The sequence below is a fragment of the Grampus griseus genome, assembly GCF_964374135.1.
Source record: "Grampus griseus genome assembly, chromosome: 1".
NCBI classification, from domain to species: Eukaryota; Metazoa; Chordata; class Mammalia; order Artiodactyla; family Delphinidae; genus Grampus; species Grampus griseus.
The window spans coordinates 96616620-96634759 of NC_139017.1; the positions used below are offsets into that span (position 1 = coordinate 96616620).

General features: G+C 36.7%; 1 protein-coding gene across 2 annotated transcripts in view; it reads right to left on the bottom strand.

Moving 5' to 3' along the window:
• Positions 1-18140, bottom strand: part of SNX7 (sorting nexin 7) — a gene marked incomplete at its 5' end in the record, with an annotated part of 97480 nt that overhangs the window by 68412 nt on the left and 10928 nt on the right. For both annotated transcript variants that reach the window (XM_082657478.1, XM_082657479.1), the window contains one exon: positions 4180-4362. In XM_082657478.1, the coding sequence (XP_082513604.1) occupies positions 4180-4362 (183 nt within the window). The remainder of the gene's footprint in view (positions 1-4179; positions 4363-18140) is intronic.

Genomic DNA, 18140 nt, shown 5'->3' on the forward strand with positions numbered 1-18140 from the left:
TTCCTGTCTTGCTAGTTGTTTGGCATAGGGTGTCCAGCACTGTAGCTTGCTGGTCGTTGAGTGGAGCTGGGTCTTGGTGTTGAGATGGAGATCTCTGGGAGATTTTCACCATTTGATATTACGTGGAGCTGGGAGGTCTCTTGTGGACCAGTGTCCTGAACTTGTCTCTTCCACCTCAGAGGCAGAGCCCTGATGCCTGGCTGGAGCATCAAAAGCCTGTCATCCACATGGCTCAGAATAAAAGGGAGAAAAGAAAGAAAGAAAGAAAGAAGATAAAATGAAATAAAATAAAATAAGAAAGTTATTAAAATAAAAAATAATTAAAAAATTTTTTAAAGTAATAAAAAAAAGAAGAAAGAGGAGAGGAACCAAAGCAAAAAACAAATCTACCAATGATAACAGGAGCTAAAAACGATACTAAAAAAACCAAACAAACAAAAAACGGACAGACAGAATTCTAGGACAAATGGTAAAAGCAAAGCTATACAGACAAAATCACATACAGAAACATACACATACACACTCACAAAAAGAGAAAAATGGAAAAAAAAAAATATATATATATCGTTGCTCCCAAAGTCCACGTCCTCAATTTGGGATAATTTGTTGTCTACTCAGGTATTCCACAGATGCACGGTACATCCAGTTGATTGTGGAGATTTAGTCTGCTGCTCCTGAGGCTGCTGGGAGAGATTTCCCTTTCTCTTCTTTGTTCTCACAGCTCCTGGGGTTCAGTTTTGGATTTGGCCCCGTCTCTGCGTGTAGGTCACCTGAGGGTGTCTGTTCTTCGCTCAGACAGGACACAGTTAAAGGAGCAGCTGATTCATGGACTCTGGCTCACTCAGAACAGGGGGAGGGAGGGGTACAGAGTGTGGGGTAAGCCTGCGGCGGCAGAGGCCAGTGTAACATTACAACAGCCTGAGGTGCCGTGTGTTCTCCCAGGGAAGTTGTCCCTGGGTCACGGGACCCTGCCAGTGGCGGGCTGCACAGGCTCCCGGGAGGGGAGGTGTGGATAGTGACCTGTGCTTTCACACAGGCTTCTTGGTGGCTGCAGCAGCAGACTTAGCATTCATGCCCGTCTCTGGGGTCCGCGTTGTTAGCTGTGGCTTGCGCCCATCTCTGGAGCTCGTTTAGGCAGTGCTCTTAATCCCCTCTCCTCATGCACCAGGAAACAAAGAGGCAAGAAAAAGTCTCCTGCCTCTTCGACAGCTCCAGACCTTTTCCCGGACTCCCTCCGGGCTAGCTGGGGTGCACTGGCCCCCTTCAGGCTGTGTTCACGCAGCCAACCCCAGTCCTCTCCCTGGGATCTGACCTTCGAAGCCCGAGCCTCAGCTCCCAGTGCCTGCCCACCCCGGCGGGTGAACAGACAAGCCTCTCGGGCTGGTGAGTGCTGGTCAGCACCGATCCTCTGTGTGGGAATCTCTCCGCTTTGCCCTCCGCACCCCTGTGGCTGCACTCTCCTCCGTGGCTCCAAAGCTTCCCCCCTCCGCCACCGGCAGTCTCCGCCCGCAAAGGGCCTCCCTAGTGTGGAAAGTGGAAACTTTTCCTCCTTCACAGCTCCCTCCCACTGGTGCAGGTCCCATCCCTATTCTTTTGTCTCTGTTTTTTCTTTTTAATTTTGCCTTACCCAGGTACGTGGGGAGTTTCTTGCCTTTTGGGAGTTCTGAGGTCTTCTGCCAGCATTCAGTAGGTGTTCTGTAGGAGTTGTTCCACATGTAGATGTATTTCTGGGGAGGAAGGTGATCTGCACGTCTTACTCCTCTGCCATCTGGAAGCTCCTCCTGCATTTATCCTCATAATCTTGGTGTCCATGAATGTAAAATTTTTTAATATTTATTTATTTATTTATTTATGTTTGGCTGCATTGGGTCTTCGTTGCTGCGTGCGGGCTTTCTCTAGTTGCGGCGAGCGGGGTCTACTCTTTGCTGCGGTGTGCAGGCTTCTCATTGCAATGGCTTCTCTTGTGGAGCATGGCCTCTAGGCATACGGGCTTCAGTACTCGTGGCACACGGGTACTGTGTGCCAATGACTGTGTTGTATAACCTTTGGCAAGTTTTGAGTTTCAGTGGGCCCATTCACAAAATGAGGGTAAATCATAAGATCCAGATTGTTGTGAGCTTCAGATGAGTTAAAACATACAAAGTGGTTAGAACATTGCCTGGCACAAATTAGTGCCACAATAAAAGTTAGTTTAACACACTATAATATTATCACTATCACTATTACTACTACTACGACAAGAGCAGTACATTTAAAATATGATGTAATATGGATAACTCATAAGAACTGTATGTCTATGATTAGAATGAAATCCATAGGGTGTTTTATAAAGTGTCTTTCTGAAAGAAACAAATGAGGGGAAAATAATTCAGTTTCACAAAATCTTTGCTAGAAAGGGTAATGAAAATGGATGATTATAACAGTAGTAACAGGAGAAATCTGGCTCTATTCTTAGCAGTGTGTCTGTATTAACACACTAAATATTCACAAAGACCACACGAGGTTAATACTGTTATCTAATTTACAAATGAGGAAACTAAGCATAGAGAGGTTAATTAAATAGCAAGGAAGGGGGGTGATCAAGATTCAACTCCATGCTGTCTTGCTCTACAGCATCTTGATATGACTATGATACTACAAATTTCTTCACTCACTCACTCACCGAAAGGTTAAATTGCTAACTTGCTATATCCCAAGGATTGTGTTTAGAATTATGGATAACTTAAGATACAATTACCTTCCTTGAGAAGCTCACAGACTCATTGGGAATAAATACAAATAAACACACAGTTAGTGACCTACACACAGGTAGGTGTCAATTACTGAATACTTATTATATGTTAGGCACTTTGCTAAGCGTTTTACGTTGATTAGTTATCCTAACTTAATTCTTACAGCAACTCTACAGAACCAGGTTCTATTATCATTTCAGTCTTATAAATTAAAAAACAAAAAAACCCTGAGGCTTAGAAGGACTAAATATAGGCTTTTGATTTCTTTGCTACACTGACTGTGGTATCTTACATTCTTTAAGAGTTCAGTTAGAACACTGTGAGCAAACAGAAGAAAGAGGACTCAGCACGTGGGGCAGAGGTGGTGGGCATCATTTTGAATTATATCTTGAAAAACAAACAGTAACTCTTCTGTCTGAAAGTGGGAAGGGCATACCAGACAGAAGAAAAAGCATACGCAAAATCATGAGAGCAAGAAATAGCCTAGAATATTCAGATAAAAGAGGTAGTTCTATGCAAGTGGAGAGCAGGGATATTACAAGTCGGGGGTAAGAGGTGAGTCATATATGGTACGCTGGCCCCAGACTGAGAAGTTCTCTATATATCATACAAAGGAGTCTGCACTTTGTTCTGTAGGAAGTGAGGAGCCAGGGAAGGATCTTAAGAATCTGAGTAAAGAGATCAGATATATACATCTTTATGCAACATAATTAGCAGCAGTGTGGAGGCTGCACTGGAAGAAGTGATTATATGAACAGGGTCCCAAAGCTTTGCAGCTACAAAAGGGATGCACTACAAGAGATGTAGAGTGAGGCTTCATCAACAAAATATTATAACTTATAAATAGAATTCTTGAAGGCTGCTATTACACAAAGGACTTTAAAAAAAGATTATACTATTTGTTTTTCTTTACTTTTTCAGAGTAAACTGTCTTTTTGCAGAGCCTTGTCCTAGGAGTCAGGAGACTCAGATTCTAGATCTGTCCTTGCATCATTAAACAACTAACAGTGTTTCATATATTGATATAAGATAAAGTGGCCATTTGCTCTTATTTGGAAAACAAATGAAATTATTTTTTTGGAATCTTCAGAAGAAATGTGAACACAAAATATTGTATCATGTTTTTAACTAGTTGTTTTCTTTATTAGCAAACTGAGGCTCTTCTTTTCCAAATATATTTCTTTATAATTTTTAAACTAAAAACCTAAAATGTTCCTATTTTAATAAGCACAACTGCTAAAATACAAGTGACTGGTACTCAGGTTAATTTGAATTCATATAGAACAAGCGAAGGACAGATAAGATGCAATGTCTTACTCAAAATGGCTGAAAAACTAGAAGTCAATTCAGTTAAGATTATCTAAGTTGAGTGTCAAAGTGAACAAGAAGCAGTTCCAAAAGTTCAAAAAAGCAACTATATTCAAGAAAATGTTCATTAAATACTTACCTTAGTAATAATCCTATAAGTAATGAATGTTTCAATTGTAGTAACATGGCTTTCAGGTTCATCAACTGTAATGAAAAGATCTTTCAAATCTGGCTCATCTTCAAACTTGACTTGGTTTATCATTGATAAAGGGGATGTTGGCATCACAGGGCTGAAGGAATTCATGTCCATCAATGAGGCATCCTAGGAATAAAACAATCAAAAATTAATATCTATAAGGAATAAAAAGTTAAAATCCTCTTTTTCTTAGGCACGACAAATACTAATCAAATATGTCAAGAACAAAAAGGATAACGGGACTCCTGCTTAAATAAGGTATATGGAATATGTATTTTTATCTCTGCTTCTTCTCAAAATCCCACTTTAAAAATGACAGTAAAGAAACAAAGACAGAACAAGACAAAAAGTCATAAAAAGGCATAAACCCTCAAGGTAAAAAGAAGAGACTAAGCAAACAAAGTTAACTACTGTTTTGGAAACTGATGGTTGAGTGGTAACTGAAAAGCAGTGCAGAAACAGCTAGAGTAAATGTAGGAGAGAATGGTAGACCAGGAAAAAGAAGGCACATTTATGACACAGGATCACAGCGACACTCAAGAATTAGAGGTGCCAGGAACCTGTGGACATAGAATGCTGGAAGAGTTAAACCAGAGGATTGGTTGAAAAGCTCATAAAACAAAAAAGGAGTTAGTACCTCAGATTCCCTCACCTACCCCATGCAATCAGGTGACTTTTCTTCCCCAATTTTGCAAAAAAACCTGGAAATTTGCTTTCTGGAGTGTCTCTGAACTCAAGAGCACCAGGCAGGATGGAGGGAGAGAGAGGCCCTATGAAAATACAGATATCACGGGAAAGTCCTACATACCAGAGGAAACGATATCCAGCCCTTTCCCCTCATTTGGCCCCAAGAACGTGGGCAGCAAGATGTTGAATGTCTACTCAGCTTGTCAGTACCTGGTGCGGGAACTACCGAACATCTCAACATGTGGAAAGCCTCTGATGTGAAAGATTCACAAATAAAGAAACAAAGAGAATACAGGAAGCAGACAGAATAGAGAATATAATGCTTTAAAAATAGATGAACTCATTAGCGATAAAAATGATATCAAATTCATGAATAAAACAGGTGTTATTTTTCAAAAAAATTCAGAGAACAACAGGAAAACCAATAAAAAAGGAGACTCGTGAAAGTTGAAATATGATGGAAGGATAAAAACTCAAGCGGAAGTTCAAAAGATTTAACTTGAGAACTAAGCTGAACCAAAAGAACATGGGATGGAAAAGGAGAGAGAAGTATTTTTAAAAATTAGAGGATCCAGGTAGATAGTACCTGAATGAACAGAATTCCAGAAAATGAAGAAGGAAAATGTCCTCTGAATTGAAGTATTTCCAGGTTGACAGGGCCTAGCAGGCCTCCTCAAAATGAAGAGGACAGTAGTGGGGTGGGTAGTATCCCTACATGCATCTATCACCATGCCATTTCATAACAGTGGGGATTTTCAATTCCTAAAAGCTTCCAGAGAGACTATAAACAGGTAAAATACAATAGGAATGGCTTCAGATTTCTCAGTGGTAACACTGGAAACTAAATGATAATAAAATAGTATCTTCAAAATTTTTAGAGGAAAATATTTCCTACCTAGAATTATATACATAGCCAAACTGTCATTCAAGTATACAGGTAGAATGAAGCCATTTCAGTTGGGAAAGATTTCAAAAACTGACTTTCCATGTACCCATTCTTACACATTCTTTGGAAAACTCTTCACTTTTCCAAAATAAGGGCATATACCAAGAAAGAAGAAATATATCTGAAAGTAAGAGATTCAACATAGAAGAGAACTAAAGGAAATTCCTTGGATGACAGTGAAAGAACAGACTTAGAGAACAACCTATACAGACTACAGCAGAAAGACTCCGGGGGGCAAGGAGATGAAGAGGGAAAGAATAAAGGAAGAGAGGGAGGAAGGAAAGAGAAAGAGCAAAGGAAAAAGGGAAAGAGAATGAGGGAAGGAGGGAGGGAGGGAGAAAGGAAGGAAGGGAGGAGGGAAGTGGGGAGGGAGGGAGGCTGACAGAATACCTGATACATTTAAGCATAATGAAAGGAAGCATGCTATATTAGATTTTGTAGATGAATTGGTGCAAAAAAGCCAAGAGGCAGAGAAAACAAGAGAGGGAGAAAGGGAGGGCCTAAAATAAAGGAATGAATGAATGATGAACTCTAAAGAAAACAAAAGGTACAAGTATGAAAAATGTAATCATAGTTCATTACATGGCTTAACTGTGAATAAAAATAAATTGTTCTTAATACTGAATTTAACTAAACATGGTGATACAGTTATATTAAGATAATGGGGGGAAAAACATATGTATATGTTAGAAGGAAGGAGACATTGCCTATAAAACAGTTTCAAACATGCCAATACCATGAAGGAAAAGGAAGATGAGGAACTGTTCCAGACTGATGCAGACCAAAGAGACACAAGAGCCAAAGCAACATATGATTTTGGATTGGATTCTGTTCCAAAGGAGAAGAGGCTTTGTTTTTTCTCTCTAAATGATATTATTGGGACAACTGAAAATTTTGAAAGGGTCTGTGGATTAGAATATAGTATTATGTCAATATTAATTTCCTGATTTGCATACTTATACTGTGATTACGCAGGAGAGTGTCCTTATTTTCAAAAAATATACACAGATTTAATTAGGAGTAATAAAACATGTCTCTAATTTACTCAACTTGCACACACACAGAGAAAACAAATGTTGTGAAATGGTAATAACTGGGAAATCTAGATTCTTTGTGGTATTCTTGCAACACTTCTCCAAGTTTGCAATTATTTCAAAATAAAAAGTATATTTATAGTTTTCAAAAGTCAAATCATCTGACAAGGCTTAAAATAAAACGAAACAAATTTAAAAAGCAGCATCACATGCTCCACTGTTGCTATTACCAGTTCATGCTCCTCAGAAGCAAATTCAGAACTCTATTAGCTAGTTTTGTTCCTTGTTACCTTCCTTATTTCAAAATAACATATATTTTCTTTTTTTTTTAATTTTTCAATTTTCATATTATCAGTAGGTTTCTTACTAAGGAGGATGAAGAGTATTTATTTAAGCCAATTAATTATATGAGTATAGACTCAGAATCCTATTTTACTCAATGGGTTATAATCCATTAATATAATTTATTTTGATGTTCTAAGTGTCCAAAATTTGCCTAGTAGGAGCTCCTTAAAGCTGGCATCTGTGTGTTTTTGATATGTCTTCATTATTCCTTGAGCACTTTATTTTCTGGCACAGCAAGATGTTTCAGATTTATGTTATATTTTCCCTGCCCCAGTCATGGAATCAGACATTTCTCCAAGGAGCTCTGGTTTCTTTTAGAGGAGACTGGTATTTAGAAAACAAGATATAAATGCTAGAAAATATATGTATATTAGGCATGATTTAGACCAAGGAATAGAGGACAAATTACAGTTGAGTTGATCAGACACACAAAAACATGGAGACAATAAATGTCTTGCAACAAAAGTTTAGTGAAACAAATTATGGTATATACCTACAATAGGATACAATAAAGTCTATCCATATACTAGAATACAATAAAGTGATTAATATATTAGAAGAATATATAGTAACTTGGAAAAAGATTCCCAGTATGGTATTAAGAGAAAATATTAGCTTATAAAATTTGTATTCAACTAGATTCTAATGCATGTACGTGTATTTATGTGTGTGTATGACAGAGGGGGATCAGAGGGTAGGAGAGAAAAAGTGAGAAATAGCGCACTCACGATATGCGTGCACTCATGAACTTAGAAGCTATACAAAAAAGTTAACAGAAGTTATTCCAGGTGTTGGGATTGCTGTTGAGTTTAAAATTTTCCTGTCTGAGTTGCTGTATTTCCAAATATTCTAAAATAAACGTGCATCATTTTGAAAAAAGGTTTTTAATTGTTTAGAGTCAACACTGTATCTAACGTGTTCAGAAACAGTAAGAACTACTGTAAAAAAAAAAAAAAACAGTAAAAACTACTGAAAAAACTACTGTGAAAAAGAAACAGCAAGTTAAAAGAGCTGTCTAGGGCCATTTTGGCAGAAGACCTTGGATTACATATTTGATTATCTGTTATTTTTTCTTAATTCAAAGTTGTATAGTCAAATATGAAATTTAAAAATATGTCCGGAATCACATGAAAATGGGATTGTCAAAATAAATTATGGGATGCTAACACAATGGAATACTAAGCAGCCATTAAAACCAGAATTTAGAGGTTTCAAATAAATGTGCAATCAGCATGTATAAAAATCTCTCTCAATTATCATTTCATATAAACAGTAGTTTTTTAAGTTGATGGGCAAATGTGCTTTAAATTTCACTGACAGTGCATACAACCATGTGCTTTGGCGTTCTTTGTAGTCACCCTCTTAACTCACCACAACCCACTTCTTTTACCTACTACATAATTTAGCATTCTATTTCTTCTGCTTAAAATGCATCCTTTTGTAGAGTGGAAAAGATCTGCCTGAATTTATAAAGGCTCACAATTCCAATGAGTGTAGTGTGGTGTCATAAAAATATGCTTCAATATCTAGCAAAGGAAGAAAATTACAGGCTGAAATTTAGCAACATCCAAGATTTCAGTAGAAGGATGTAAATTACTATGAATCACTCAAAAACATTCTTAAAACCTCAATAAAAGTGACTATCCAAAGAGTTTTATATTCGCTTCAAAAAAAGGAAAGAAAATATACTGACAATACTTAGAAGATTTACATTTGGACACGAATAAGTAAAGACAATAAGTGTTTGAGAAGATCCAAAGAAGTAACTGACCAAAAAGAACTTCATTTAACTTTTTGTGGTTGATGCTTTTCAGGAGAAATGGATGGTTAAAATTTGTTCTTTCCAAACAAAGTTCTTACTTCCACAATAACGCATGCCTCTTTCTCCTGCTAGTTCTCTCTGTCTTTCTCCCCGTCCTCAATCTCATTTATACATTCGTTCATTCTTAGCATTTGGATATACAACCATTATCCTATGATATTTCACACAATGAAAATACATCTTTTCATTTTTTTTCTTCAAGAGATTAAAGCAGAAGGGAAATTATTTGCATGGTAAATCTCTACTTCTTAAATAACATTGAATACCTTTCTTATAGCTAGCATAGTGAAAATACACTCACACAGGCACACACCAAAAAATCTTGGGATGGTTTCAGGCTGAGATTTGAATATGTATAATAGAGAAGTAAGCCAAATTGTCACAGGAAGTCATTGTCTTTTATCCTTACTGCAAATCAACACATTCACTGTAAGAGAAACCATTTAAGTGACTTTGCTGAAATGAATGGACATTAGCACTGTGCTAGCATAATACTGAAATTTGTTGACAAAGTCACTTACAAATTAAGGGTAAGTTCTCTTTGTTCTTATTTTTGGTTTATTATAAGCATTTGTTGTGGGTTGAACCATGTCCTCCCAAAATTCATATGTTGAGGTCCCCCAGTACCTCAGAATGCGACCTTATTTGGTGACAGGGTCTTTACAGAGGCAATCAAGTTAAAATGAGGTCACTGGAGTGGGTCCTGATGCAATATGACTGGTATCTGTATAAAAAAGGGGAAATTTGGACACAGACATTCATAGAGGGAAAACATGAGACATAGGGAGAAGACAGCCATCTACAAGCCAAGTGGAGAGACTGGGAACAGATCCTTCCCTCACTGCCCTCAGAAGGAACCAATCCTGCTGACACCTTAATTTCAGATTCTAGCTTCCAGAACTGTGAGAAAATAAATTTCCGGCTGTTTAAGACACCTAGTCTGTGGTACTTTGTTACGGTAGCCCTAGCAAATGAACAGCATTTCTGTATATAGAGTGGTACATAATAAATATTTAAGGAAGGAAACAAGGATAGAAAGGAAGGAAGGAATTATAATTAAAATATTTCATCCTTGCTCCATTAATTTTTTTTACAGGTTAACAATCAACTTCAGTAATTTCTGAGAAATGTTTTTTGCCTCCCACTTTTAATGCTATTAGATGGTTCCAACGTTCTACTATTGAAATAAATAAAATACAGAGCTGAAATTTAAAACAAACAATGACTTGCCAATATTTGAGTGCTCAGGAAATAAACTCCAAAAGAAACAGGTTAAAAGGTGAGATATGATCTCTCTAAGAGGTGTCCTTCCTTAATATCCTTCACTAAGATGCTACTCGGGAACATCTCATAAATATAACATGAATTACTCTGATAATACTAAATTGCAACCACCATCTGTGCACAAACAACTATTTTCTTTTTACAAGTAGAGGGAAAAAAATCAATGTGAGAAGTGTGATAAATCAGAATACTGGCATGAAAAGGCCATGCAAATAAAATTGCTGATGTACAAGAAACACGTACACCAAGAGACATCTGGTAAAAAGCAACTTAAAGTGGAAGGAGTTTGAGAAACCATGTTGTTATGAGGGACACTCATCTTGATGGGCCTAAATTTAGACTTACCAGCTGTGTTTTGGTTTACAACTCTTTCCAATCTGCCTGCTTATAATAATAATAAAAAATTAGAAAGGCCTTCTGTGGAACACTGTTGGAAATGTGATTGGGGGAAAAGCCAGCCTATGTTGTGTTCTATAAAGGGGCATACAACACTCAATAATCTTGTTTGACATAATTTCCAGTGCTATGTAGTATATATACCCTTGTATGCATATATCATAATCTATTTATTCATTTTTCTGTTTCTATTTTCTAACAGTGTTGCTTTGAATATACTTGGATTTTTTCAGGTTTTGTGCACTATGAAGTTATATACTGACCACAGATATGTTTCACATAATTTTGTTTGACATAATTTTCCACTCTGGCAAAAAAAAAAAACTGGTATATTAAAAGAAAAAGTCTCTGTAGTTAGGCAGAACTAAACTTAATTCAAGTTTACATATATATACAGCTGTGTGAACCTGGTCAAGTCACGTTACTTTTCTGAGATTCAGTAACATCAGAGAGGTCATAGCTCACCTTGGATCACAGAGGATAAAAAGAGATGAATAAATGTGGGGTATACATTGTCTCCTTGAAACCTTCATGTGAATTATATAAACCTTACCATGACCCCACAGAGTATGTTCTATTTCTTTCCCTTTTATAAACCAGCTAGCAATACTATTGAGTAGGTACTCTTTTACCTCTTGTTTTCCAATGAGGAAATAGGTTAAATCACTTGTTCAAACTCTTAACTGCTATTAAGTAGAGGAACCAGCATGTGACCACCACCTAACTGCCAGTAAGTCAAACGTACTGGGAGTTGTCACTGAATTCAATTTTCAGTTTCCCACAAAATTAAACAGAAATCTAAAGCAAGAATAAATCAATCTCTATGGTTAAAATATAGTCATGTAGTGGACAAAACCTAAGGAAGTACAAAAACATTCAAGGCAGCCCGTAAGAATGGATAGATAAATTGTGGTATATGCATACAAGGCTTTATATATATATATAAAACACAGCAATGAAAATCAATTACAACTTCATGTAAGGCCATTGATAAATATCACAAACTAAATATTAGAAGAAAAAAGATCAAATCAGAGAAGAATTCACACAGGACAACATCATTTTTTAAAGTCCTAAAACATACAAGGTCCAAATTCACATAAATCCTTAACAAATAGTGCTTCAAGATACATATACAGATCTCCCTTGACTTACAATGGGTTTACATCCCAATAAACCCATTGTTAATTGAAAATATCATAAATCAAAAATTTATTTAATACACCTAACCTATCAAACATCATAGCTTAGTCTAGACTATCTTAAATGTGATCAGAACACTTACATTAGCCTACAGTTGGACAAAATTATCTAACACAAAGCCAGTTTTACAATATAGTGTTGAATATCTCATGTACTTTATTGAATGTTGTCTGAAAGTGAGAAACAAATGGTTTTATGGGTACAGAACGGCGTCAAGCGTATCGGTTGCTTCCCCTCGTGATCGTGTGGCTGACGTGGAGCTGTGGCTCACTGCTGCTGCCCAGCACCAGGAAAGCTTATCTACCACTGCTCGAGAACAGATCAAAATTCACAATTCAAAGTATCGTTTCTACTGAATGTGTATCGCTTTTGCACCATAAAGTCTAAATATCATTAGTCAAACCATTTTAAGTTCAGGACCATCACTTTTATGAAAACCAAATGAATGATAAAAACAAAATTCAAATTATTATTTTTTTTTAAGCATGAGAGAGAGAAAGAATCTTGGAGAGGGCCACACAGGGAATGCATATACCTCATTTTATCATGCTTCACTTTATTGCACTTCACAGATACCATGTTTTTTACAAGGTTTGTGGCAACTTGGCATTGAACAAGTCTATAGGTGCCATTTTTCCAACAGCATTTGCTCACTTCATGTCTCTGTGTCACATTCTGGTAATTTTTGCAATACGACTTCAAACTTTTTCATTATTACTATATTAGTTATGGTGATCTGTGATCAGTGATCTTTGATGTTACACTGTGATTGTTTTGGGACATCACGAACCACGCCCATATAAGATGGTGAACTTGATGTTTGTGTTCTGACTGCTCCACCCACTGATTGTTCCCCCATCTCTCTCCCTCTTCTTGAGCCTTGCTATTTGCTGAGATACAACAATACTGAAATTAGGCCAAGTAATAACCCTACCATGGCCACTAAGTGTTCAAGTGAAAGGAAGAGTCTCAAGACTCTCACTTTAAATCAAAAGCTAGGAATGATTAAGCTTAATGAGGAAGGCATGCTAAAAGTCAAGATGGGCTGAAAGCTAGGTCTTTTGTGCCAAACAGTTAGCCAAGCTGTGAATGCAAACAAAAACCTCTTGAAGGAAATTTAAAGTGCTACTCCAGTGAACACACAAATGATAAGAAGGTGAAACAGCCTTATTGCTGATATGGAGAAAATGTTAGTGGTCTGGATAGAAGACCAAACCAGTCACAACATTCCCTTAAACCAAAAACTAATGCAGAGCAAGGCTCTAACTCTCTTCAATTCTATGAAGTCTGAGAGAGGTGAGGAAGCTGCAGAAGAAAAGTCTGAAGTTTGCAGAGGCTGGTTTATGAGATTTAAGGAAAAAAGCCATCTCTATAACATAAAGTACAAGGTGAAGCAGCAACTGCTAATGTAGAAGCTGCAGCAAACTATCCAGAAGCTCCAGCTAAGATCATTAATGAAGGTTGCTACACTAAACAACAGATTTTCAATGAAGATGAAATAGCCTTATATTGGAAGAAGATGCCATCTAAGACTTTCATAGCTAGAGAGGAGAAGTCAATATCTGGTTTCAAAGCTCTTCTTAGTGGCTAATGCTGCTGGTGACTTTGAGGTCAATGCTCATTTACTATTCTGAAAATCTTAGGGCCCTTAAGAATTATGCTAAATTGACTCTGCCTATGCTCTATAAATGGAACCACAAAGCCTGGATGACAGCACATCTGTCTACAACATGGTTTACTGAATATTTTAAGCCCACTGTTGAGACCTACTGCTCAGAAAAAAAAAAAAAAATTCCTTTCAAAATACTACTGCTCTTTGACAATGCACCTGGTCACCCAAGAGCTCTGATGGAGATATACAGTGAGATTGATGTTTTCATGCTTACTAATACAACATCCATTCTGCAGCCCATGGATTAAGGACTTTCAAGACTTATTATTGAAGAAATACATTTCACAAGGCTATGACTGCCATGGACAGTGATTTCTCTGATGGATCCGGGCAAAGGAAATTGAAAATCTTCTGGAAGGATTTCACCAGTCTAGATGTCACTAAGAACATTTGTGATTCATGGGAAGAGGTGAAAATATCAACATTCACAGGAATTTGGAAGAAGCTGATTCCAACCCTCATGGATGACTTTGAGGGGTTCAAGACTTCAGTGGAGGAAGTAAATGCAAATGTGGTGGAAATAGCAAGAAAACTGGAATTAGAAGTGTGAAGATGAAGTGAACTGCTGCAATCTCATGATAAAACTTGAATGGATGAGAAGCAAACAAGTGGTTTCCTGAGATGGAATCTACTCCTGGTGAAAATGCTATGAAGATTGTTGAAATGACAACAAAGGATTTAGAATATTACATAAACTGATACACTTAGTTGATGAACCAGAGGGAGGGTTTGAGGACTCACTCCAACTTTGAAAGAAGTTCTACTGTTGGTAAAATGCTATCAAACAGCATTATACACTACAGAGAAATCATCTGTAAAAGGAAGAGTCAACTGATGCTGAAAATCTCATTTTGTTGCCTTATTTTAAGAAACTGCCACAGGCGCTCCAACCTTCGGCAACCAACTCCCTGATCAGTTAGCAGCCACCAACATTTCTAAGTGCCAGGGATGCACCTTAGCACCATACACTTGCATTATTTCATTTAATCCTCTCAACAATCTGATGAAAGAAAGCTCAATTATCATCACCTGAATTTTACAGATAAATAAGCTTGTACCATAGGGATAATAATAATTCTCCCCAAATCACTTATTTCTTAATTGGAAGAGCCAAGACTCAGTCACCACTACCATCACCACCACCCATGCACACACACCAAAAGCACCTAGTATAGCACCTTTATTTCACTTAACAAAAGTTCATTGAATGTCAACTATGTATCAAGCACTAGGCTGGGATACAACAGTGGCCAAGACTGGCTGGCATGGTGCCTTCTCTCATGAAGCTTACACGATAGTTATGGGGGAGGGTAACAGATGATAACCAAATAAAAATATAGAGAAACAAGATAAGTCCAGATATAAATAAGTGTTGATAAACAGGGGAGTAAATTCCAGATAAAGTGGAATGAATTGCTGGAGTAGGTGGTTAAGGCAGGAAGTGAGAGGAATGCTTTTGAGAGAGCTGTCAGGGAAGGTGTCTTTAAGGAGGTGATGTGAGAAGAAGCCAGCCATGAAAAACACTGACAGAAGAGCATTCCAGTCAGGGGAACCAAAAATGCCTAAGGCAGGAAAGGACTTAGGATGTTGGGAGACCAGAAAGGAGGTAAATGGGAAGAACACAGGCTTTGATGAAGATATAACCAATGAAACTCATTTTGACGTTTACTGTGGCAGAATTTTAAGTATTCACATTTTTATCTTATAGGTCTTGAAAAAAGGGACGGGAGAGCTCCACGATAAATGAACGTTGCACCTGAAATCCAAAGTAAGATATCTGTTGCACAGCTAGAGGTTTTTAAGGGTCTGTATGATCCTAATCAGACTATTCATGAGCATTAACCAGTAAGAGGTTATTAATCATGACTAATGCCTTTCCATTTATCTCAATTATGCTTGGGTAATTTCTTATCTAGTGGAAATTTTTCTTTTTTGTATTTAACACTCCATAGAAAAAAAATTAGTTTTCCTTACTCAGAAAGGTTCAACATGCCATTTGCATATGATTTTGCCACAAAACCACTGTGGGAGCCGCTATGATTGTTCCCAATAACCCCTTGTCTTTCTATGAAAGGAATACACCTCCTGGTCAGTTACCAGGTAACTTTCAGTGCCTCCTTATGGAAGGAAAATAAGTTTCCCACCCCAGTTAATTTGACCAGTGACTTGCTTTGGATGGTGTCATGTGTCTGGGCAGAAGATTTGGAAGCCATTGCCTGTTTCCACCGGTGCTCATATTCTTTTCCCTTTGCCGCAGGAATGACATGTCCCAATTAGCATCACTCCTTTAATCTTGATCCCAAAATGAAGAAAACACAAGAAGCAGACTCAAAGCCTGGACCAGACTCTCAGTTCAGTCACAGTTGACAGGTACATACCTGAGAAAGAAGTCTTTATTGCAGGTAAGCCACTAAGATCTTGAGGCTGTTTGTACTACCGCATTATCTAGTGAAACCTAACAAAAAAATACCATTCAACTTTCAACCAGGTTAAATACACATAAATATATATGTACATATGTATTATGTATGTATGCACACGGATACACACACTTAACCTTCTCAGAGTTAATACAAAAGAACAAAATAGGAATTTTTTCCCCCCAGTTCTGAAAACTCACATACCAAGAGTTTGCCTTTAGTTTTTGGTCACATATAATAAGGTTTCCATTTTAACTGTAAACAGAATTTCTTTTCCTAATGTTTCATTGTAAATCAGTAATCTCTGTTTTTCATTTTAAAATGAAATTTTTATTTCTTATATCAAAAATTTTTAAACAATGATTTAAAAAAATAAAATATGCTAAATGAAAGAAGCTAGACACACAAAAAGTGCAATTCCATTTATATGAAGTGTCCTAAAAAGGCAAATTTATAAAGACAGAAAATCAATTAGTAGTTGTCTAAGGCTGGGAGTAAAAATGGATATTAACTGGAAATGGCATGATGGATTTGAGGTGGAAGATGAAAATGTTCTAAAACTGGTTAACAGTGATGGTTGTACAACTAAGTAAATTTACTTACAAAAAATCATCTACCCAAAATGGGTGAATTTTGTGATATATAATACATCTCAATAAAGTTAGTTAAACACAATTAAAAAGGGGTATGTTATACCAAAGCATTTCTCAAGGCCAAAAAAAATTGTTTCAATTTTAGAAACTACTGATTTAACCTTCTGTTTTATCACAGATGTGTTTTACTGATTTTTATATCAGTATTTGCTAATAATTTTGATTGTCTAACTACACCCTTTTTTATTAATACTATAAGTAGCACTGCATTATCCAACATGATTGGATATATGAAGTGTCAGAGTTATTCAAAAATTCTGTTTAAAATAGACAAAACTTTTAAGCACATAACTCTCCATTTGTTTACTGAGACAACTTTAAAGTATATTCTTAAAGTGACTAAAAATGTTTATTTTAACTTTTAGTCTAATATCCTCTTTGAAAAGTGTGGGATACAATTAAAAAATACATGAATAAAATAAATTTGAACACTACAACTGCATAACTGTTGAATCTGTGTTTCCTTTTGATCACACTAGTCACTTGCAAAACTAGCAGGCTCTCAGAGTTATACTAGAGCATCCTATCAGAACCCCCAAAATGCAAAAATAAAACTCCACCTTCAAAACCCAATAGAATATATTTTATTAAGTTCAAATCTGAAGTCTTTTAACATTATTTTCCCAAAATACTTGTAATAATTTTCCCCATTGCCACTGACCAATAAATAAATAAAATACTGCTATCTGCACAAAAGAGCTCTATAGTTCTTCTTCCTATAGGTTCTCATGGATTTTTTCTTCTTTTGGCTATACAACATCCAATCTTGTTTCCAACCATAACACTGGGTATAGTTTCTGCTAGTGCCTGTCCCTTTCTGCATCTGCATTTCCAGCCTTCAAATCTACTTTGTGAGCTACTATTTCATTCCTTTCCTGCCAGAGTTGATTTCCATTGCTTGCAACCAAGCCCCCGATTGAGACAGGTGCTATTGGCTTCAAAGGATTTATTTTTCCCAAGTAAGAACGTTTCTAAATGATTCCCTTGGGTTTTCTTATGCTTTGTGTTTATTTCTTCTAATGAAATCTAAATAGGAGCTTTTGTCCAGAATTGACGCTTAACATAGCTCTGTGTCATCCATCAATAATATTTACTCACCATTTGTCAAGACAAATTTGTTTTAAATTCTATTTGGTCTAGTAACCTGATTGGAAAGACCAATACAATACAAACTGAACTTACTGAAAACAGATGATTGGAAAATTACTGCAATAACTGTGTCCATATATACGAAAAAAGGCACGGGCCATATCATTCATTAATGTATTTATTCCATTAACATTTAGAGTTCCTACTCTTCTACCTTCAAGGAATTTAATTTATTGGAGATAGACAAGCAATTAAGATTTTAGAGACGAGAAACAAATACCTCTTTATAAGGCAAAATGTATTAAGTATTATGAGATTCAAAACACTATTATGGGGAGCACAGAGAAGAAATT